Source organism: Ricinus communis, chromosome 4, assembly GCF_019578655.1.
Source record: "Ricinus communis isolate WT05 ecotype wild-type chromosome 4, ASM1957865v1, whole genome shotgun sequence".
Classification (NCBI taxonomy): domain Eukaryota; kingdom Viridiplantae; phylum Streptophyta; class Magnoliopsida; order Malpighiales; family Euphorbiaceae; genus Ricinus; species Ricinus communis.
This window is the reverse complement of record NC_063259.1, coordinates 27,007,910-27,032,860: the sequence shown is the minus strand read 5'-3', so window position 1 is coordinate 27,032,860 and position 24,951 is coordinate 27,007,910. Positions and strand designations below refer to the sequence as shown.

The 24,951-nt window shown below is 31.2% G+C and overlaps 2 protein-coding genes and 1 pseudogene across 3 annotated transcripts; 1 reads left to right on the top strand and 2 right to left on the bottom strand.

Moving 5' to 3' along the window:
• The first annotated feature begins 2,225 nt into the window (after window positions 1-2,225).
• On the top strand, window positions 2,226-7,458 carry LOC8278311 (AP-1 complex subunit mu-2). Its single transcript, XM_002511299.4, has 11 exons — window positions 2,226-2,600; window positions 2,782-2,928; window positions 3,030-3,092; window positions 3,174-3,350; window positions 3,438-3,541; window positions 4,837-4,944; window positions 5,246-5,342; window positions 5,526-5,623; window positions 5,963-6,104; window positions 6,217-6,339; window positions 7,021-7,458. The coding sequence occupies exons 1-11, from the start codon at window positions 2,472-2,474 to the stop codon at window positions 7,117-7,119; spliced, it is 1,287 nt and encodes a 428-aa protein (XP_002511345.1). The 5' UTR covers window positions 2,226-2,471; the 3' UTR covers window positions 7,120-7,458.
• Window positions 7,459-10,684: 3,226 nt separating this feature from the next.
• On the bottom strand, window positions 10,685-13,586 carry LOC112535450 (annotated as a pseudogene).
• A 2,161-nt stretch (window positions 13,587-15,747) lies between these two features.
• Window positions 15,748-20,295, bottom strand: LOC8278313 (tryptophan aminotransferase-related protein 2). Of its 2 annotated transcripts, none has more exons than XM_015724471.3 (6): window positions 20,147-20,295; window positions 19,171-19,404; window positions 17,139-17,442; window positions 16,539-16,819; window positions 16,167-16,465; window positions 15,748-16,082 (listed from the first exon to the last, which is right to left on the bottom strand). In XM_015724471.3, exons 2-6 carry the CDS (start codon window positions 19,398-19,400, stop codon window positions 15,862-15,864), a joined length of 1,335 nt encoding a protein of 444 aa, XP_015579957.1. In that variant the 5' UTR covers window positions 19,401-19,404; window positions 20,147-20,295; the 3' UTR covers window positions 15,748-15,861. The 2 variants fall into 2 exon arrangements, with proteins under 2 accessions (XP_015579957.1, XP_002511347.2); XM_002511301.4 differs by having other exon boundaries at window positions 19,547-20,293.
• Window positions 20,296-24,951: the final 4,656 nt, after the last annotated feature.

The following is a 24,951-nucleotide window of genomic DNA, read 5'->3' as shown; positions in this document are numbered from 1 at the left end:
AAAAATAATATTTTTTAAGATAATTATAAAAAATAATTTTTTATTAATTTTAGAATATTTTTGAAGACTTTTTGTTTTCAATCTAATCCGATTAACTTAGGAAGTTCAATAATAGTTAGCTAATGCAAATTATAAAATAGACTCCAGTCCATTTAGTTTTATGGACCTGGAGATTCATCTAGTGTTGTTTAATTGGTAAAAAAATTATGTTAGTGTCTGATATGTGCGTCATTTATTGATTCACGTCAGATGTTGACATGCGCATCAGACGGTGATGCATCTTTAAAAAAAAAATTATATTTATTGATCTTGTATTAAATGTTGATTAATTTATATTCATTAAATATGTGATGAATATTTATTGTTTAAACGTAAAATGTTCATTGTTTGTTAATTTAATTTTGTTGAAAAGATGTGTACTACACTATAAATTTTTACTGTATAACTTTAGCTTGATATTTTTTTTGTTTATCAACTGTGTAAAGACAATTTATATAATGATGAATATTTATATCAATCATAAAGAATTTTCAATATGTATCACAAAAACAATAAAAGCTTTCATAAATAATCAATATTTTTATTTGAAAATATTAATAAACATTATATATATAATATTACATCTAATGGATATGAGCATTTTAGTATATTCTAACACATAATTTTAATTTATGTATAATTTTATAGTTTTTCTATTAGTTTATTTATAATTTTATATTCTTATATTAATAAAATCTTTAAATATAAAAACTAACAAAAATATTAAAATATTTGATTTATTATTATTTTAAAATATTTTAATTAATTTAAAATATATTTAATTTATAATTATTTATAATCAAAATATGGATAAACGACTAGTTTTCATAAGTATATAAAAAATATATTTAAAATATTATTTTGATAATATTAATTTTGAATTCATTTTATTATAATATGTGTCAAAAATAAATACAGATGTCAAAATAAAAAATTAATAATTTTTATAAATTTATTTTATTATAATCTAAAAAATTTAAAAATATAATGTTTAATAATTTAAAAAGACTATAAATAAAAGAGATGTATAATTAAAAAAAAAAAAGAATAACTTACAAAATTTCATAAAAAATGAGCGCGTGTTTTATTTTCTCCTTATAACTACACGCGTTGATGGACCAAAAGAGGTCCATGTTATAACAATTAGTCAGCTGATAGATAGATATGGGCTCATATTGCACATGGAACCGAGGGCTGATCTGCTGCTAGCACATAATGCAAAAGATTAAAAATAAGAAATAAACAGAGCAATCGCCCAAGCCACACACCACTACAGCAATGTCCTCCGCCCAATATAATGTTTGGTAAAATATATTTTATGATTTTTTAAATATATATATATATATATATATATATATATATATATATGTTTGGTAAAATATATTTTATGATTTTTTAAATATATATATATATATATATATATATATATATATATATATATATATATTTAAAGCTCACACATTTTATTAAAATAAAAATTTATTTTATTTAATTAAAATTTTAGTAAAATAAATAAATTTTAAAATAAATTTTATATTAATAAGTTAATATATTTTATACTATACCTTTGATGTGATTTTTATTATCTTATTTTATTTTCCAATGATATTTATACTGAATTATATAACTATTATTTGACGTGTAAATATAATATTTAAATTAATAAATTTTAACTAAATATTGGTAAGAATTATTTTAGCCCATTAATTATATTCAAAATCCAATTTGTCTTAAAGTTCAGCTTTCTAGGTCAATTATACCATTAATGGCTGATTATGAAATCAATTCAGAGTTAAATTATTTATAGAAAATTAGCTCTAATTCCATTGTAAATAGTGTCTAACTAGAGTAAATTTACCAACATGAATCTCATCAGTGGAGAGTTCATTCTTATATGTTAAATTATCCAAAACACCATTTAAATTAGATAAGAAAAACAGAAAAAGAAAACTATTAGAAATCTCTCTTTTTAAAATTATTGTTGTTGGAAAATAAATAAAGAAAGCCATATTTCTAATTCAAAAGTCTAAATCACGATAATTGGTTTAAAATAAAAGCCAACCATTGCTACTGTAAGAGGAAAATAAGACAAAGTTTTCGGCTATTACCATGAACAGAGAATTTTGGTAAAATTGGGTTAAAAACCTGATTTTCGGCCAATTACACATTGGAAATAGTTGAGGGGCCGGCTTGACTCTTTACCCCACTATCATCCCCTGACTGACTAGCCAACGTGTTCTTAGACAAAAACAAATTTTTAAAGCAATTCATCCATCTAACTTTTCATCAACACTACAGCAACAATTATTCATTTCTCAATTTTTTCTTCACAGCAAAACAGATCTAATTTCGAGCTTTAATCAGTCAATTGTTCAATCATTCAATTTTCTATTGGATTAATTCACATCTGCAAGCTTCGATCCGCTTCATCGATGGCAGGCGCCGCCTCGGCGCTTTTTCTTCTGGATATCAAAGGCCGTGTCCTGATTTGGCGCGATTATCGCGGTGATGTCTCCGCCGTTCAGGCCGAGCGCTTCTTCACCAAGCTTATCGAGAAAGAGGTCGATAAACACTTCCAATTTTTCATTAATGCCATAAGTTATCTTCTGGACGAGCTATTGCATGAGCTTTTTTTAAAAAAATATATATTATTTTATCAAAATGTTGAATATGTGACATATGAAGATTAGCGCAATCGTATTACTTTGACGTATTTAATTTAGGTTTGATCTGGTTTTACAGGGAGATCCTCAGTCACAGGATCCAGTGGTATATGACAATGGAGTGACTTATATGTTTATACAACACAGCAATATTTACTTAATGAGTGCATCTAGGCAGAATTGCAATGCAGCTAGCATTCTTCTCTTTCTCCACCGCCTTGTTGATGTATGTATCATTTTGTTTTTCTTGTTCTTAAATTTGTTACTATGAATATTATAAGCGATGCTTATTAATATTATTATTATTTATTATTATTTGACTTACAGGTCTTTAAGCATTACTTTGAAGAGCTAGAAGAGGAATCTCTGAGAGATAACTTTGTGGTTGTGGTAAGTGATGATAAAGAAATTATTATTAAAATGCTTAAATTTGATTTTAAATAATAATTTGTTATATCATGTATTACACAGTATGAGCTGCTCGATGAAATTATGGACTTTGGCTTCCCTCAATTTACTGAAGCAAAGATTCTTAGTGAGTTTATCAAGACTGATGCTTATAGGATGGAAGTTACTCAGCGACCTCCCATGGCTGTAACCAATGCTGTGTCTTGGCGTAGCGAAGGGATACGTTACAAAAAGAATGAAGTAAGTTTACCTTTTGCAAATGTTATGTTATGATCTCGAATTTAGCTATTGCATGGGTCTTATGGAAGCTTTACCTTGTATGATCAGGTGTTTTTAGATGTGGTGGAGAGTGTCAATATACTTGTCAACAGCAATGGGCAAATAATACGCTCGGATGTTGTTGGGGCACTAAAGATGAGAACTTATTTGAGGTGCATGACTAGTCTCTTCAAAGTAATTTTTTTTTTTTTAATGTAGAGACTTTTTAGGATGCATATATGAAAGAACTGCTTGTTGTTTTTACATAATTATGTTTTCTTGGGGTGAATGGCAGACTTCATACCATATATCTGCAAATATAGAGATTAATCTTAGAAGCTTCAACTTTTCTAGATTGGTTTGTTTAGAGGGGGTGGAGATTGTTGATATGCCCATTTTATGTGCATTCAAGTTGATATAACTCTTATAGATGCTTGTCAAAGGGCTGCAGTGCAAAATATTACTATTAAGGAAGGCAACGACCAAAAAGATCAAAGAAAATAATGAAAGCAAGGAGCATTTGAAGAACCTAATTCTTGAACTACTACATCTGATCATTTCTGTATTTAGTAATACATTAAAGCCAGTTTATGTTCTTATTTATCTGTTTGTTTGAAAACTAGTGTGTCTTTTAATAGAATTGATTTCTCTAATCTTCAATACTTCTCAAAACTCCTAAGTGAGTCTTCCTGAAAATTAAACCTACTCAAGAGCATTTCCCTTATTAATGTTTCCCGTCAAAAGAGAGATTATCCTCCTCTCCTACAATGTACTTGATATACGGTAGCTTTTCATTTTAACATCTTGAAATGGAAATCTTGAAGCAAAGAAATGGATAAATATTTCACCATAGTTAATTTATGGAAGTTACAGTAGTTTTTTTACTAGAAAAATTGAAATAAATAGTTGAGCTCCTATTGATCTCAGAAGAAGTATGTTGAAACAATCGATAATGCCAAGCAGTGCAGAACCATTCAACAAATGTTAAGCGCATCAAAATAAAACTGCAATTGAAATAAAACAATTGGCACATGTGACCATATAAGCCAGTTCATTGAAGTTCATGAAGCTATGCAATGGTATATGATATGGAATAAAGTATTAACAGTAGGCCTTCTTTTCAAAAGTTTTTGTTCCGCATAGAGGTAAAGGACTTGCAAAGCAACAATTTCTCACAGATTCACGTTGTTTTATCTCGACGGGAGGCTTCCCAACTTGCAATGAGAAATTAGTACTTCATGAGTACTTGGAGAAAAGAAAGGGCTAAAGGAAAATTAAGTCGAGTTTGTTTCTATTGTAGTTATAATTAAGGTTGAACTTGTATCTATTAGTTTTCCTATGTTCTCATATAGTAATTCAGTAGCTGGAATGCCTCTCCAATCAGGCCTGCTAATTCAGGTCTACTCTTTGATAGGTACATAATCACATTTATGATGAAGCAGAACTAATCGTGTATAATTTGTTGTAGTGGCATGCCTGAATGTAAGCTCGGCCTAAATGATAGAGTGCTTCTGGAGGCTCAAGGTCGAGCAACAAAAGGGAAAGCTATTGATCTGGATGATATCAAGTTTCATCAGTAAGCTGCTTTACTATACTTTTCTTCTATCCTAAACTTTAGTGGTTCAACATTTACATAGTGATGTAGATCATGGACATATGAGATGAAATATATGCTTGGTAGTTGCAACACCCATATATGTCTGCATGCATGTGCACACAGCAGATACACACTTGAGTATGCACATGTATGTATGGATGAAATCTTTAAGCCAGTATGTATTAATTTAAGTTAAGATTATTATATACTGACTGCTACTCCATTTTCTTACTTTTTTGCCTTTCCCACTGTTTTGCTTTTTCCCTCCTTTGTCTATTAGGTGTGTACGTTTAGCCAGATTTGAAAATGATCGGACAATATCCTTCATACCACCAGATGGAGCTTTTGATTTGATGACATATAGGCTTAGCACTCAGGTTTGTACTATGTCTTTTGCACCTTGTTTCTTTGCCATGTTCATTATGTTTCTTTTCCCCTTTGGCGGGTGAAGTGGACGCTTGATTGTCTCACATCATACTAATTGGCCTCATACATCAATATTCAAGTTTCTGACTTATTTTGCAAATTTAAAGTCTAACCTCTACTTTTTAAGGTTTCAGGTAAAACCTCTCATTTGGGTGGAAGCTCAAGTTGAAAGGCATTCCAGAAGTAGAATTGAATTCATGGTGAAAGCTAGGAGCCAGTTCAAGGAGCGCAGGTAACTTTCAGTCTTATTGAAGAACTGAGGACCAATTTTGTGGTGGAAATGAATTCATAGCCAATCTGAAACTGGTTGCAGGAAATGACTCCAATTTAATTTTGAGAACTTTTATCTTGGCTCCAATCAACGCTAAATTTCTTCCAAAATAACAGTTTCATTTTTTGAAACTGCCTCTTTACTTTTGTCCTGTTCCTTTTATTTTGAGAGAGAAGGGGTGGTCAGGGGTGAAGGCAGGACATTGACCTGTTCTCTCAACTAAAGCACCTGGTTTCTTATTTCATTCACTTTACTTATGAGATGTTCTTCTCTTTATTTCTCGTTTGTTTTCTGGTACAGCACTGCAACTAATGTTGAAATTGAATTGCCTGTGCCATCCGATGCCACAAATCCTAATATTCGGTCATCCATGGGTTCTGCTACATATGCCCCTGAAAATGATGCTTTGGTCTGGAAAATCAAATCTTTTCCTGGTAATAAGGTAGTACTTTGTCCAAAGCTGTTTTAACAATTTGCCAAATTGGCAATTTATATTGAAAAGTGAATCGGCAGCCCCTCGTGTTACTAATATCATTTGTAACTATATTGTTTAGGAGTATATGTTGAGGGCAGAATTTAAACTTCCCAGTATTACAGCTGAAGAAGCAACGCCCGAGAGAAAAGCTCCCATTCGTGTGAAGTTTGAGATACCATATTTTACTGTCTCTGGAATCCAGGTACATGTCTATCTGTTTAACTGAATTATGCACATATTTTTACTCACCCTGATGCTTTATGTTTGATGTTATAGAATCCTATTGGAAAAATTTCTGATTGTTTATGCTTGTTATTGAACTTTAAATTATGTTGTTGAGAAAAGATTAATCTGGCTCATCGATTGATTTTGAGAATAAGAAGTTCAAAGATGAGCTATTTCCGTCGACCTCCTAAGCCATGTGGTATCTGAAACCTAAAAATTGGTGACATAACCATTATTGTCCTAGTTTCTATATGCGGTTTAGGTTATTTTGGTGTAAGCATAATCCAGTGCCAAATATTCACGCTGGTGCCTTCCCTTATTATATTCAATGAATTCAAGTGTTGTGGAAAAGGTAGAAAGTCTTGTGACCTCGTATCATTTTAAGTGTAGAAAAGGAGAAATTATTTCACTTGTTCTACCTTTTTGGTTCCAAGCTCCTGCCATATGCAGGTACTTTGAGCATCAGGCTACTATCCCTGTAGCCCAAAGGCAAATCCCAATCTTTTATGAAGTGGCACTTTTACTAAAATAAGGCCTGCATTTGTTTTTTCAGGGCGTCTATTTTAACTCATTCAAACTGTATGCTTTTTGTCTGAATTCGCAGTGGGTATGAGAACAAGTAGTCTTTACAGTAATTTGTAACTTTGGGATATTGTAGGTTCGCTACCTGAAGATCATTGAGAAAAGTGGATATCAAGCTCTACCATGGGTCAGATACATAACCATGGCTGGCGAATATGAGTTGAGACTAATCTAAGAGCCGGTTGATTGGATTCTCTTCCAATCACGTGATATAAGCCTGGGTGTGGAACTGTAGTCTGATTATGCTGATTCCGAAGTATAGGAGGCTTCTCCCAAATTTTGGTATCTTATCAGGGTTTCCTTGTTAAGGTGTTACTCTCATATGTTTCTTTATGCTTTTCTTTTTTTATATAAATATTTTGTTTTGATGTAACAACTGTCATCAAGGGTCACATTGTCACCAAAGAAATTTGTGCAGCTATATTCTGTTGCGATCAACACATGTAGTTTTTCTGGTCTTGTTAAACAGTTATAGATTTCAAATGTATAATATGTTCGGACGAATTCTGAGTGATTAGAGTTTCTCCCTAAATTCGAGAGGGGTGCATTGCATGGATTGGAATTTAGCCGGTCACTGTCTAGTGTTTCAAATCCGAATTTCTGTTTTGTAATTCCACTTGCGTGTCAAGGCTCTCAATAATTTTATTTGGCGCTGTTATGATACCTGTAAGTTAGATTGAGTGTTTACCTGTTACGATACCTCTTTCATTATTTTTTTCTCTCTTCTTTTCCTTTCTTTTTGCCACGATGATTTCTGAGGAGTTATCAAAATAATGTGAAAAATATACACCTACATGAATCCGATTCTGAATCGTTCGTCAAGATGGATCCTATTATTAGACAGGTTGCTTGTAAACGCTTGGAGAAATACCTTGCTTGTAAGATTCTCAACGAGACTTTTAATGAGGAAGATTTCAGAAATTCTATCCTAAAGTACTGCGTATTCTTCAAGGTGTTGATGTTGATTCGATAGGGGATGATTTTCTCATCTCCTCCAATTTGATCATTCTTAGAAAGGAAAACAGTAAAGACGTTGAAAGAGGATGGATTTTTTGTTAGTTCCAGAACTCCTAAATCCAAATTACTAATTAAATCCTAAATTATATATTTTTTAACTATTTTATCAAATTATTTTAAAATTTTAAAATAAATATTAATATTTTTAAATTTATTTTCAAGAACACTTTTCGATAATAATTTTTAAAATTTTATAATAAAAAGAATGTCATGACAAATCATTTCTGCTTTCTAATTAAATAATTAGTGACTAAATAATAAAAATTATTATATTTAGATATAAAATATGTGAAAGAATGTACATATGTGAGAATTTCTAATGAGTAAATTATTAAATTTAAAATAAATTATTTTTATTAATTTACAACTTTTATTTTTTTAGTAAGTACAATTGACTTTTTAAATCATCTTTTTTACTATGAGATTTCAAAATTGTCACGAGGAAATATTTTTAAAAATAAATTAAAAGGATGAGTATTTATTTTAAAATTTTAAAATAATTAGATAAAATTATTAAAAAATATAAAATTCATGATTTAATTTATAATTAGACACACTTAAAAATATTCTTTTGTTTAAAGCAATTAACTTCAAGTGGTATCTATTTGAAACATATTATGAAATGCATCTTCACATGTAAAATGATTTTTTTAAAATCATAAACATTTAATTTCAACTTTAATATAGCCGTGGAATTTGAAGCATACACCCTCAAAGGGAGAATTGCCTCTTATTACACCTCAAAAAAAGAGATTTCAGGTGGAGATTTTTCCGGAAACTCTTCTTATTAGAACTCACATGGACACGCATGAAAAGTATTTTGATTAGGAGATATGCAATTCAACGTAAGAATTTAAATATATATTTGTTAGTATCATATTGTATGAAGATATTATAATAAAAAAAAAAAATTAAATAAGAGATTGTGACGCAATTCTGTTTATTCTCGTGTATCATTTTTGTCGATATTCAAAATACTTTCTTATAAAAAACATTTTGACTAGAATCATCAATATTCTTTTTTAACTTTAATTAATAGATATAAAATTAAGACCGAAACTAATGAGATTTGAGAACATCTTTACTTAAAAATATTTTTGTCAAATTTACAATATGTAAAAATATATTTTCAATTTTAAATGAAAGTTATTCTCATGAGAATTTATTTCATTTGCGTACTCTGTGCTTAGCATATTTTAAAATGTTTAGTATTTTTGTGAATATTCAGAACAACTTCATGTGAAAAATATTTTAATTAGAATTACTAATATTTAATTTTAATTTTAATGAGTCATATGAAAAATCACGGATATGTTTATCCAAGTGCATTGCTTTTGTCAACATTCAAAACACTTTCTCGTGACAAGTATTTTGATTAGAATCACCAATATTTATTTTTAATTTTAATTAACAAATACGTAGTTCAGAATGAATCCAATGAGATTTGAAAAAATCTTTATTCGAAAGTGTTTTTGTCAGTTTCACAACATGTGTAGATATATTTTTAATTTTAAATGAAAAATATTCTTACCGATATTTAGTTCATTCACGTGCATCGTCTCTTGCATACCTTAAAATATTTAGTAGTTTTGTCAAGTGAAAAATATTTTGATTAAAATTAATAAAATTTAATTTAATTTCAATTAGCAGATCGTCAAGTGAGAAATGACGCTTTATAACGTATAACCTCGAAAGCATCACACAAACTCTTTTATAAATACCTTCACAGGTCATAGTCTTTTAGGTTCTATCAAGTAGAGTCTTTTCAATTTTTAGTCACAGCTACTATTTTCTTTCAGCTTGTGCATAGTATTCCGAAAGCCATGCCTTCCTCCACACATCAAAAGTAGGTTAAGATCTTATAGAAAACACTAGATTTTCCTTTTGTAGGATAGGACAGCATATATATAACATCTTAGAGCAGAATTAGTGAGTTTTTATTAATTAAATTTTGGTGTTGTTTTTGTAAGAAGTAATTTCTTAGAAGTGGCACTGGAAAAATTGAAAGGCATGTCGGCCCTTGTGTGGGGGGGCTCTTGATAGGTTGCACTATCCACAGAAGCTGCACTTGTTCGTGCACATACAACCAAACTATATCTCCGTGATCTTAATTTAGAAATGTAGATTATTATTTTTATTTTTGTTTTGGATAAGCATATATTTTAGATTCAGTTGAAACTATAAATAAGTATAACGTACTAATAATTGCTCTTATTTTTACAGAAATTCAAACGTATAACATATTTGGTCGTTCCACAAAGCTCACATTTGGCAACATCAGCAGAAGATCCAGGCATTTAATTATGCAGGTAAAGCTTTTAGATTAAAAATGTCAAAAGAAAATGAAATTATCATATGCGGCTGGCACATATATCAGCCCCTTTATCCCCTCCCCTCAAAGGGTCTTATATATGTGCCAGCACCATGTATTAATTTCTTTCTGAATACGAACCATGCATAATCACGCAACAAAAGGAGAGAGGTCCTATTGGATTTCTAACAATAATTGAACTATATATAGAACCCATAACTTGAGATTCTAAACTTATGTCCAGATTATGCTTGAATTTGAGACTCATTATAACTCAAAGAATCCACAGAGAATTATAAAATTTTTCTTGAATTGATTCAATAAAAATCTAAACGAGAAGTTGGGAGCATTTTGGAGTTGCCTCGAGATACCTTTGAATTAGTTTGTTCGATTGAGATGATAAAATCAATATGTTCATTGAGAGATTGTGTAACATTCATATTGATGCAAGTTATGGATGAAAGAGAGCCTCCTCTTTCATTCATCTTTCAATATGAATGTTAGAACAATCTATCTATGAATGGATTTATGGTATCGTCTCGATCCAACAAACTAATTCTAACGTCTCTTGAGCCAATTCTAAAGTGTTCCCTACTTCTCGTTAAGATTTTTATGGGTTAAAGAGAGAACTTTTACCAATTCTCCGTGTGTTTGTTTTTGTAGTAATGAGCTTGAAATTTTAAGTTATGGATATAAAGTGTAGATTCTCAAGTTTTGGAGCACATATAGTTCAATGACTGTTGGAAAATCTGTAGGATCTCTCTCCTTTTGTTGCGTTTGGTTAAACATTGATTTTAACTTCTGTGGAGATGGCTAATTTCTCTATTAAAATGTTATGTGTACAACAGCCCTTCTCCTTCAACAGGTTCATTGAGATTCAGATTGTAAATATGAATATTGTTACAATCTCTAAATGAATAATTAGATGGTATCATCTGGATCGAACAAACTAATACTACCATACGGTGGCCCGATCCCCGGTGTCTCCCAATTCTTGTCAAGATTCTAATAGACCGGAGGAATTCTCAAGTCCTTCCATAGGTTCTTCGCAAGCCAACCTTACATGAGTAAGTTGCAAACTTCATATTCTTTTCAAGTAATACTCGTTCTGCAAAAGACGAAATTAGCACATCTCATAATCTGCCAGGTTGGGGCTCGAAGGACCTTGCAAGTTACTGGCAGAATCCGGAAGAGAATTTTGGCAAGTTCAGCAGACCACCATGCTGCACCGCTGCCCTTTGGAGTTGCCACCACTCTGGCAGGAAGTGATAGGCATACTCGAAAGGGGACTCGAAGATCCCGGGCAAGACTAGCAGCTATTGGGAAGAGCTCTCAAGAGTTCGCTGCCCGAAGCTGTGAATTCTTGAAACATTAGTGTAGTTGAGCTCTATGTATTTGATCATCCTTTTAGCTTTACCTCTTGATCTCTTACAAGAGCTCAACAGTCACTTGTGTGACAAGTGATAAGAGTCAGGAATGCTGCATAGCTCAACTACTTAGTCCTAGTGATTGAGTTACCCAATGCGCATTCCGGCATGTCCGGTGCTTTTAGAGACCATGAACAGCACGCTGTCTTGGTTGGTTTGGTGAGAAAGATATGGGGGAATATTGCGGCCAATAGTATGCAAGATCGCGCACTGTTATGCCCTTATGACAGACTGCCTCTCAGTCTCATCTGGGTGCCACTGGCTCATTCGGTTTTCCATTTCCCGGAAGGCTCCTGCAATCCCTGCCCTTTGTAGAGCCCAGATAAGTTGAGACAATTTGGTAATGGTGCGGGATAAGACTGTGACTGATAAAAAATTCTGGCGTGCGTTAGACTAATCTACGCTATGTAAACATCCAAGCATTATCATATATTGAGCTTGAGTTGAATATAGTGTAGTTAGACTAATCTGCTGTATATAAATATCCAAATACTGTCATATATTGAGGTTGATTTGAATACTGTGTGTCTCTGATCTAAGAAAGAAATCAAAGGGTTAGAGATTTTTCAACATTCAAATAATAGCTCATAAATTGAGCTTGAGTTTAGTGTAAGAAATCCAGAGTTCAACAACAATAATTTGTCTTTCTTTTTCCTCTTTTCTGCAAACAAATTTGTAACACAAACAACCAGTTGAAGGGTGTTTTTTATTTTTTTGGTTGATCAACACACTTTTATGTTTCGAATGGATATAATACTGATGTGTTCATCTCATGTAGATGAATTTGTATATTCCGGTGAATTAATTTAAACCAGCCAATTAATTACTCTCCTTCTTTGATTAGTTCTTGATTGTATATAGCTAACGGTCAAAGAATTTAGCATTATAAATTTTCTTTCTTCTTCAGGGTTTTCTAATTAGCTTCAATCACGGGATCCATTTCTTACAATATTCATAAAAAGAATGTCTATTCAAAAGCTCATAAAAGAATTCTCAAATTTTGAATTTAATATGATGTTTTATTAATTTATTTTACTTTTTTAAAATTGTATATAATTAGAATTCTCAAAATTTTCTTGAAAATAAAAAAATAATAATAATTAGAACAATACTGACAGTCCGCACAACATTTGATTATACTAATCACAATATATAATTGAGTTCATGATGAAATTAGTGTGAGGGTAATGTTGAATCATCCGACTAGATTAAATAATTAAGTTAATCTAAGTTAAGTCTAGAATTGTTTTGTGTACGAAGTTACAAGTCAAAATCCAGAAAATTATTACCATAAAAAAAATGAGGAGTGAAAGATATTCCAATCACAGATATATGAGAATTATATATCTGAAACATATTAATTGATGTGTTTCAATATAAATTTGTTAAGATTTGAAACATATTAATCCAAGTGAATTTTTGTTATATTTTGACATACTATATGAGAAGCATTAAATAAACAAACAACAAGCAAACAAAGAACAACATAATATTATTTATATTTATATATCATCTCTATTCCCTAAGGAGACCTATGTCCACAATCATTCCTTGCTCACTAATTATATTTTATAAATACATCCCTAATACTCAGAGCCTTGGCCCCAATTACATCCTTAAAATTTCTCATAACTTTATACACACATTAATAAGTAGGATAACATAATTCCAATCTCTTCTATTGTCAAACCAATCTATATAGTAGCAATTTGAATAGCATGTCAACCATAATCTAAACGTACATTCATCTTTTTTGCGAAGTAGGACTGATCGATTAAATATGAACCGAAAACTGAATCTTAATATACCTTATAACACTTCTTATTACTTTTTTCTTTCACTTTTTCTAACATTTCTAGCACCAACTAATTCATTGAGGCGAGACATCGTAGTTGTTATGGATGCATACATAAACCTCTCTTTTTATTAATAACACAATTTTACATATAAATTATTATTATTTAATATAACAAAACGTCTGAACTGAAATATGAATAATATAATAACGACATAACAGTCATTGTAATAATAATAAAAATTATAAAAATACAATGACTTAATATGTTTTTTACTTACCATTTTAAGTTTTTTTTTTATTTAATTGGCATTTTTCAATTGAAATTATATTGTGATACCAAACCATCTAAACAGTAGAAAGTGTTCATGAGTTAGAATATCAACAAAGTCACTCTCTAATCAGTGATGTTTTTCTTAATTTTAAGATGCTTTAGAAACTTTTTATTCCTTTAATATTGAATATATTTTAGACGTATTCTAATGATTCACACGATTTATTTCTATCGTATCTTAAATTTTATTTTTATTAGTATTCACGTGAGAAAGTATTTTAGTTGAAATTCTATATTATTTAATTTAAAATTTAAATAACCAATATGCATTGTGATTTTTAATAAGCATCTGAAAAATAATTGCCGTATGTTGTATTGTTAGTTTAGTTTAGTGATGCACAAACCCTTAAAACGCAGCCAGTAGTTTATTTGAGAGCTTTTATTACATGGGTTTCAGTTACATTCTAAGATGAAATAGCTTTAAATTGGCACAACATATTTTGGTATCATACATTTTAATATGATCTTCACGTGAAAAGCATTTTATATGGTTACTACATAACAATTATTTCTTCATTTTGGACGAAACACGTTTCCAATTGCAATAAATAATTTATATTCCTTTCACATGGAACACGTGATTGGTAGTTCAAATAATAACTAATAATAAATCACGTAAAGACGCTACATTATATTATACAGTCACATACACTATAAAAGAAATGCTTCTGAAGTTGATTTTAGGGATAGTTTGTGCGTAGAAGTGAAAAGCTCTTCTACTGTATCTATAGTTCTTTAAGATCGCGGAAATTAGAAGACTTTTATTTTATTTTTATTTTTTTTTTTTTTTGGCATAAGGTAGGATATGTATGCCAACTCTCTCTTACTGATCTTAATGTAGTTCTTTGTTTTTTTTGGGAAATCGTTGTTTTATTTATTATTTTTCTTGAAATTCTTTGTTGGAAGTAAATTCCTTATCAGAAATTAGGGGCGCTGGAAAAATCGAAGCTAGATTGGAGTATATAATAACACCATTGTTTATAAGCTTTCAATTAATTTATGCAGAAATGATCTGTGGATTCCTTGGAGCTTAATTAAGCAATTCAAGGAGAAAATCAGACCAATTAACCATGCAGATAATGTTGCTGCCTCTGCAACTTAATCACAAAGGATTCCTATGTTTTTGTCACAAGTTCACTGATCCGCCTTGGAGTAGGTTTTGCATACCTTGATTTTTATAAATGTTCATACCCTTAAATAAATATTTCGTGATGTCCTTATGCTTTATTTCTGATTGATATTCTTCGGGCCTATGAGTTTTTGGTTGCCAATTCTTAAAATAAAGTTTAAACGATATTATTTTATGTTCTTTGCTCAAATTCATGAAGAGGCTGATATATCTACCAACCCCATATTCTTACTTTAGAGAAAAAGAAAAACTTTGGCAGTTAATCATATTCATCTAGTTTAAATCTATTTCAACCAAAGGAGAGAGACATCTTACTGGATCTCTAATGAAAATGTAAGAGTCGAAATTACATTAATATACATATTTTATTTTAATCTAGATTTATTTAAATTTTAGACCGATTCAAGCTTGAATTTAAAAAATTTTACTTTCTCGGCTTGACTCGATAGGTTAATAATTTTTTATATAAAAGATATATTTTTATATATAAATAAAAATACATATTGTGTTTATAATTTAAAAATAGAAAATGGGTTCAGATTTAATTGCTTCTATCCAAGTTTAGCCCGAATTGGACAGACTCTCACAGTTAAGAAAATCTCCTGAACAAGTCTTGTGAATACATTAATGGTATCATATCGATCCAAAAAAAAAATTAAGAATTCTCAACGTCTCTTGAACTAACTCCAAACTGTTTGCTAGTTCTTGTTAAGTTTTTGTTACCCCTTTCCATCAAACTCTTTTGATATTTAGTTTATGGTCTTTGTATACAGTTATTTGCCAGTTAATGTTTGAATTAATAGTAATGAACTGCAAATATCTCTAACAGTCGTGACATTAACAGCACAAGTGATGCTTTCAATAAAATGAGTAAAATGTATAAATTATCTTTTGTTGTATGCAGCTAGTCTCCTCTCTCCTTCAAATGTTCATAGGCTTTGTCAATAGTAATATTGGACAATCTCTCTATGAATAAGTTCATGGTATCGTCTCGATCTAATAAACTAATCCTAACATACTGAGGGCCAACCCCGAAGTGCTTCCCGCTTCTTGTTAAGATTCTACTTGACCGGAGGAATTCTTGGCAATCCTTGATGGGTTCTTCACACTTCAACCATGCAAAAGCTGCACTAACAGATCATACATGAGTAAGTTGCAACTACATAATGGAAAGAGCACATTTGATGATCATTAATTGGTGAACTTTACCAGGTTGAGGCTCGAAGGACCTCTCAAGGTAGTTGCAGAATCCGGAGGAGAAACTTGGCAAGCTGAAAAGGCCATTATGCTGCACCGCTTCCCTTAGGAGTTGCCACCTCTCTGCCAAGAGGTGATAGGCAAACTCGAAAAGGGACTCGGAACTGTCGCCGGAAGACTCGCAGCTGTCGGAGACAACTTTCAGAATTTTAGCTGCCCGAAGTTGCGAGTCCTTGGATACGCCAATGCTGTTGAGCTCAATGTACTTTATCATTTTCTGAGCGACCTCTCTATCTTTAACAAGAGCCCAACTGCAAGTGGAGACAAGTAAAGAGTCTGCGAAGTTCAGTCATTCCATTTATTAAGAGTGAATGATTGACTTACCCAATGCGCATCCCAGCATGTCCAGTGCTTTTGGAGACTGTAAACAGCATGATGTCATGATCAGCCGGGGAAGATATTGGTGTGTACTGTGGCCAATAATAGGCCAGATCATGCACCAATATCCCCTCACTTCTGTTTAGGACAGACTGCCTAGCATATCCATCTGGGTTATTTGGGGATGTCACTAGCTCTATGAATGGTCCCTTCTTTTCAAAGCTTCGGGCATCCCCTGCCCACTTGTATAGCCCAGACTTGAGGCAATCTGTTATTGTGGGATAAGACTGCAACAGATCAACAAATTTGGCATATTAGAGGAAATTACTCTAAGTAAACATCCAAGCATTGTCATATTGTTCTTGAACATATTAATAGCGTAACAGTTTTAATACAAGAAGTCAGGAGTTCAAAAAATTCAGTGAAAATTCACATCTTCCAAGAATAATATTCAGTTAAATAGACGTTTTAGTACCAACAAATATTCAATGAAATGAATGACTGAAGAAAATCTTGAGAACTTAGAAAAGAGGGAGGCAAACTAAGTGGTACACATTGATGTCAGCATTGTTGAAATCGAAATAAAGTATAGCATGTTATGTTCACCGAGTAGTATGGAGCTGCAGTTACAACACTGATAGGTTCATCTGCATCCTGCGGAGCGAGTGCATATAACACAGCCTGATATAGCTGAGTAGAGCCTGTCCCCACAACAATATAACGCTCAGCGGTGACTGCATTTCCTACCACTTTATGCAGTCTAACTATCTGTCTAGCAAACTCAGGCTCCAAAAACCAGCAAATGTTTCCTATATCAGAAAAATAACTCATAAATTGCCACCCAGGGATCACGATTGTGGCCTTGTCCCCCATTTGCTGCCAGAATCTTTCGTACATGGTCGGATCGCCACTGCATTAAGCAACCATTTAAATAGAAATAACAGATTTTATATTACAACCTCAATAAATGTAATGTTGCCTACAGTATCAACATAACTTAATCAACAGCCAGCATAATAGAGATAATGTTGCTGATAATATCAGCATGCTAACATATAGTATATTCATATGCTAGCAAGGAATCAATCAATAGGCAAACAAATCTTTTTTTTAAAAAAAGATCTCCACTCTCAGATGTCCCCAAGAAGAACCAGATTGGCATTTATGGTACTGACAAATGCACATAATTTGCAGGTAAAATTGTTTAGCGAAGGAAAAATCTTGGCATTTGCAATATGGCCTCAGGTGTTGAACTAGCTTTTTGACAACTCATTTGGGCACACGAAAGATTCTCATTCAACAACTGATATCTGGATCAGTACCCTTTGCAATAAAGGTTATTGAAGTGGGAATCCAAATAGTGTGGGGGTAGGTATGGGAAGGCAGAATGGTAGGTCCTTTTAGAAAAATGATTAAGTAATGTGTATATGCATGGCTAACATCAAATCCAATATAATGTGTGTGCGCGGGCGCGCTGCTTACTGAGTGCTGGCTAATCTACTGACCCACCAACCAAAGATCTAGTTACACAATCGGCCTATATCTCTAAATAAAGGACCCCACGAAGTGGTAGACCCAGAAGAGCCCACATCCTGTGTGACCTAAAAGAGATCATTAATCTGAAAAAGAGAAAAAAAAAAAAGCTCAAGTAAAATCCAGGCAGGAAACGAAGTAATTCAATGCATACTTTAGATTTTAGATCTTCCCAAAGGCCAAAAGGAGGGGTTCACTACCTAAAATCCATCTGGCCCCCCACTCACTCACATGCATCTAACTTCTGCTTAAGCTCTTATAGTGCCTTGCACCGTGGGCTCCTCCAATTTGTTATCAAGTATAAATAAATGATAGAAATGAAGCTTTCATATGTTGCGCGCACATCTTTTTCTAAATCATTTTTCAAATATAGAAAACTTTTTTTGTGGAGTTATAAGGTCCACAAAAGCACTACAAACAACTAAGGTACATAATAATGATGGTGCTGGTCAAAATGAGCATAAGAAGGAGCACCACCTATTGCGCAAATTTGTCACAATTTTGGCACTTAGATCATTCACCCTCAACTTTGGAACAGAGAGATGACAAAATAATTTCTCAAAGAAAAAGATGACAAAATAAACACTCTCATCAAGTACGAGAAAAGGTAACCCATTTGGAAAATCTAAAAAAAATACTTTTTTTAACCAAAGCAGCAAAATAAACTGAAGAAAATAAAATTAAAAAAAAATTCCTAAACAGAGAAGAGCTTGTGTGTCTGTGATCTGTCATTGTCTACAGTGTCCTAAAACCATCGCTTAGCGAGCATGGGTTGGTGTTGCCTGATGTAAGCAAGCAAACCCTTTAGCTCACGTTAAAGGAATCTCAGAACAGAATCAGAAATATACAGGAAAAAACAATCTTGGGCAATTACCCCTGATAATGATATTTCACTTTTGTCCCTGGGTTAAAAATTGGGTAACTAAGGACAAAAAAGGTGTTAATTTTGCTAAAAGAACACGAACTTCAAGAACCCAAAAAAAAAGTCTAAATTGTTATACTGGTGCACTAGAAATATCATCAGCGGTGTAATTATAAAACTCTAAGAAGGTGTTTTATCTTTTTGAAAAATGGATTAAAAGAAGCAAAACTAATAAGCACTTACTGATCAAGATTGATGACTCTGTCTCCGTCACCGGCAGCAACAGTAGAAGAGGAGGATAGAGATGGATGTGTGGCATGTGCAGCCAGTGGCTCTTTCTGGCTGGCCATATAGAACCCAGTAAGCCCATTTTCATGTCTCTCAAACGCTACCCTCACAAGCAAGCTCACGTTGATTGATAGAGATAACACTAGCAAGTTTCTCACTGAAAAAGCTTTGGAAAACTTTGCCATTTTGCTAAAGAAGAAGAGGAAAACAGAGGTCAAAAGAAGAGATTATATTGAAGGAACTGAGAATGATAAACAGAGGAAGCAGAGATGTGTTGGTAATTGAGAAACAAGTAGGGGGATTAAATAACAAAAACCCAGAAGATACCTACAAAAGCATCAATTGGCAAATGGATTATGAAGGTAAAGCAGAATGGTTATAGCTGTGATATCTGAACAGTTTTTGCACAATAACAGCTCAACTCCATACAATCTAAGCAAAAAAGGCAGAACAAGAAATGGAAAGAGAGTAAAGATAGTACGGAAGGGTTATGAGTGCCAGCTTTGAGTTATTGAGATGGCTAAAACTAAATTTTGAAACTGATATAAATTGGAAGATTGCATGAAATTCGTGAAAGTTTTTAGCTTTTACAATGAAACATCAAAAATTTGTGCCTACAAGAATCAGGTGCAAACTACTTGGAATATGATTCTTGAAACTGAATAATCAAGAACCAATACCAAGAAGAACTACGGCAAGGACTCGGGATGTTGCTGAGCTAGCTTGTGAAACCAAAAAAAGAAAAAAGCATTGTATATCAAAACAAATAAATAAACTGGCATTTCGTGATTTTGGACCAATAAAAGAAAAGGACAAACATTCAGAATTGATATGATAGGGAAAGGCGCTGATATCCTTTGACGGGTTTATTAATCGCTCGCTCTCGAAAAAGCTTCCGACATGAAAATTTTCTCAGGAATCAAGAAATTACCACTTCTATTTTCCGGGAAAAAAAGAACTGCTCGATAAAATACACAACCCTATCATTAAGTGTACACTACACAGTAGATTGGACTGTTCCTTTCCTTTTCTCTCTCTTTATGTGAGTTTAATTTATAAGATTATCAAAATGTGTTATAGTTTTATATATTTACGTGTAGAAATAAACTATTATTCTATATAGAAGCACGAGCAGAAAAGAAGAAAAGGTAAGTTAAAAAAGCTGCTGAAACCCTCATGCTCTGTTTCTCTTAGCTGTTTTTATGTTTTCTTACATAACAGTATCTCTAATATATTAATTTTTTTATTTTAATATATTTTTATTATTTAAATATAAAATAGAGAAACCTATTTATTCTCTACACACATAGAGAGCTATTCTATAATTAATAAATATCATATTAAATTATATTTTAGTTTAATTAATATTTATAAATTTATTAATAAAATATTTATAAAATATTTAAATAAATATTGTATTTTTTATATAAATATTTTAAAGATATTTTTATTATAAAATTATTCTTTTTAAAAATTTAAAATCCTTTCTTTTGAAAAAAACCCTTTTTTGGGTATTTTAGGCGTCTTATCATTATGGAGGTGTAAACAAATGTAAGTGTTTGCTTTGGACTGAGGATTGACACATTTGTGCTTTTGGCGACTGATGCATTGCACTGGATTTTCTTTGATTTGTCATTATTGGGATTTTATGATTTTCATTTATTCTTTTCTGTTTTCTTCACCTTTAATTTAACTCATTTATTAAATCATTATCACTTTGTATTTATTACTCCATTAGTTTTAAATCTAACCACAAAATACCTATTACATGTATAATTTAAAGATTTCCTACCATGCTTTTATATATAATACATGTATTATACATGATTATAATTAATTAAATTTGTTATTTATTTATAATAAAAGATAAAATAATAAAGTGAAAGAATTTCTAACAATAAAGTTGAAAAATTATTAATTATTCTCTAGAGAACATACATTGTTGGACAAATAGAGTTAAATCAATATTATTATTTTCACTGTGGCAATTCTCTTTTGTTCTTCATTGTTATGTTTCGAGAATTTTAAGCATGTTAATGGTGGTGTAAGTTTAACTATTAACTATTAAAGGCTGCAATTACTCCCTATAACTAAATTCTGATTTATATAACGATTGATAAGTCATGCAATAAAAACAAAAAATGATATTATATTTAACCAAAATTCTAATATTTTTAAGATCAAGTAACTTGAAATTGAATTTATGTTATTTTATTTCATTATTATATCTAAGATTATATAAATTGAATTATTGACTTTTAAAATTACAATAATTTATCCTAATATTTTTCTTAACAAAATTGTATCAAATGTATTTTCTACATACACACAATATATATTGCACATGCAGAAATTACAATTTTTAATATCTTAAACTATGATTTTTATGTATTATTTTAATTACAAGTTTATAGTTATAAATAAGAAAATAAAAGGAAAAGAAAAAAGGGCTAATTTGGGTAATGAATTTAAAGGCTAGGTTTTGATTTTGAAAAGTTGAAATTTATGACTTTTGAGTAAAACATAGTTTTTAGTTAAAAATCTCAAACTCCAATTTTGAAATTAGAATAAAATTTAATTTCGCCTTTCTTTTTTTTCAAAATTAATTTAGTTTCTAAAGTTTTTAAATAAGTTCAATTTAGTCCTTTTTGAGTGAGTTGATTGAATGGGCTATAAAAAGAGTATAAAAAAATTCAAATTGAGCCCGAATGTTAAAATGAGAAGCAAATTGAGCCCGAGCAACAAATTAAGAAACTCAATTGAACTTTATTCTATTTTTAAGTTAAAAGTTAAAATGAATAAATATATTTTTAAATTATCATAAATCCGTTAAAACCATCAAAACCAACTTATCACCATGCATCTGTATCTTTTCATTACTACCACCAATATATTTCTAACTAAAAATTATCAATATCATCATTAAAAAATGAAAAAGTAAAGATGAAAATTTACAATCCGATACTACCATTATCACATATTTATTAACCTCCACATAACTACAATATACGCATAGTCACTATCATTATTCATAAACACATCAATCCATCACTATAAGGAAATGAATGTGATGTAAGAAATCAAAGTTAGGGCTAGCATCAACACCAAAATCACACCATCACCAACTTTAATTGCTCAATCAACTAATTAAAAATTAAAAAAATATAAAAATGTTTAACATATAAATTCAATTATATAATTAAATTAATTATAATTATTATTATTAATAGGGTCAAATTGAGCCTTATAAAAAAATTGAGTCAACTTTAAAAGTTGAGTGGCAAACAAATCGAGCCAACATTAAAAGTTGAGTGACCAAATTAGGCTTTATAGCACATTTATAATTCACCATATATATATATATATATATATATATATATATATATATATAAAAGAGCCAAAATTAAGTTTGAATGCAAAGTTAGAGGTTTGAAATTTGACGGGTAATTTCAAAGAATAGTTCCAACATATGTATATAGCATTGGAACACCTAAATGGTCACAGCTGAATATGAAAGTTGAACCAAAGGAATACTAAATCACTAGTTAGAGTGAAAAGAATGAAGTCCGAGTGATGTGGTGCAGAGTGGGAGTCCGAATAGTAAGTGAGTGGTATTAAAAACTGCATACCTGTTGAGTTGTTTCTTTCCTAAGAATTTATATTAACATAATAAATGAAAATGGCAGAATGAAATTAAAGATGAAAGCGAACAAACAACTAAAATTCTTAAATGTATAAAATGGCTGGACCTCTTGTTACTCGACAGGGGTCCACAAAATCAGCCCTCTATAAAATGGAAGGCACCCTTTGGGACCATGTTTTTATGCTGTTGATTGCTCAGTCCTACTCATCACTTCCACAAGATTTCTAGACAAAAGGCCCTATGGGAAAAATTCAGTGGACTGGTGGTCCTCTATCTATCAATATTAATTCTACTCTTTGTTTTCTTCAAGTTGAACAACATCATCTCATGCTCCTTCTCCATCTCTTCATTTATTCATCACTTGCAAAACTGCCCATTCCTGATACATGATCTTACATTATGATATGCCGACTTTATCAATTCAATTTCTTAACCTTTTTTATCTGTGTATATATACATACATATGACTCTGTAAATTTTTCAAGATGGACCATCTTCTGCCTGCCTACAGCTTTGAATTTGTTAGCTCTTGTGTTGTTTTCTGTGGAAGGTCCATACAGCCATGCATGGGCAAAACCAACACTAGGTGCTGCATTCTTTGTTTGGTTGCCTTTAATTCCTTCAACTTAATAAATGCTTTTGTCAAATGTTGTTGCATAATTAAAATCAGCAACATTCCATCAATCAGTTTTCTACCTATTCTCTTCAACACTATGACTCCATGGATGTAATTAAGCTACCTTTACTTTGTAATGCCTTTTATTCGCATCAACTTTATTCCATCAACTGTAAGATTTTTAATTTTGCAACAAAAAAATATTTGTAAACTAATTATCCGATCAATTTATAATAAAAAAATAATTATCACTTCTAGATGAATTGTTATTCTTTCATGTCATTCAATTACACTTTCAAAAAAAAAAAAACATCTATGAAATTTTTTATTATTATATATTTTTCTCCATGAATAACAATCTGTCTTTCCTCTTTAGTATTAATATTCTGTCTGTTTGGTTTTTATTATTTAGTTGTCAATAACTAAACACATCACAAGAATATTTTATTTCTTCATTATTCGATTTTTCAGTTTATTTTTTAAATATAATATCTTAAAGTGGAAAAAACAGAAATTAAATATTCATTTTTTATTTGGTTCAGATTAATTATATTTTCACATTTATCCCAGTACCCTAGCCAGCTGCCAAACAGGGCAAGCGGGTGTATTCCATTATTGTTGGAGGTTTTCTCTCTCTATTTTTCTGTGAACAGGACATAATAAAAATTGGTTAAACTTCACAATAAGAGTTGAAGATTGAAAAAGTCCTCTGGAATACATCTAACAATTTAGTGGTAAAACAAAAACTACGTAGTACGTACTATAAAGAGAAAAGTCCTGCAATAATTGACGCTCGCTTGTCAAAACATACTCAATCGTAAAATTTTAATTTTCGAAGTCAGGAACAAATAATTATGTCAGTCTTTCTAGCAACACACCACCACAACTTCTGCATTGTCCTTTCAACTACGTCTTTAAAGCGCAACTGCAAATATTTCCTGCCTTGTTACATGGACCCAAATGATCTAAAAATGGGGGGACTCCTTTCAATCATTGAGCACAAGATTCCTGAATCCTGAGCACATTTTTTTAGTCAATTTGGCAATAATTGGGTATGGGCTTTTCAGATCAGATGCCAAATGGATCCTCAAAAAGGACATCTTCTGTTCTGTGCAAAGAACATGCTTATTCTCTTACCTTCCCTCAGTAATCAGTAGTAGTAGTAGTATGATTTCCACCTATGCCTAATCCTACCTAAGACAATGATTTTTTTTTCAACGCCCCATTCCAATGCTAAATAAGTTTGAAATTCAGGACGACCCAAAATCATTTTCTTATATTTTTGTGCTTCAAGAATTATCTTTATCAATAGATTATTCGTTCAACAATTAGACTAGGGTAGCTCACATGTGTAGTATAAACTCAGCATTAACTTCGATTTTATGTTTATGAAGGGTTAAGAATTTAAGATTAACCGATTCTAACGCATCAAATTAGCTAATATCAAAAAAAAAAAAAAAAAAAAAAAAAAAAAAAA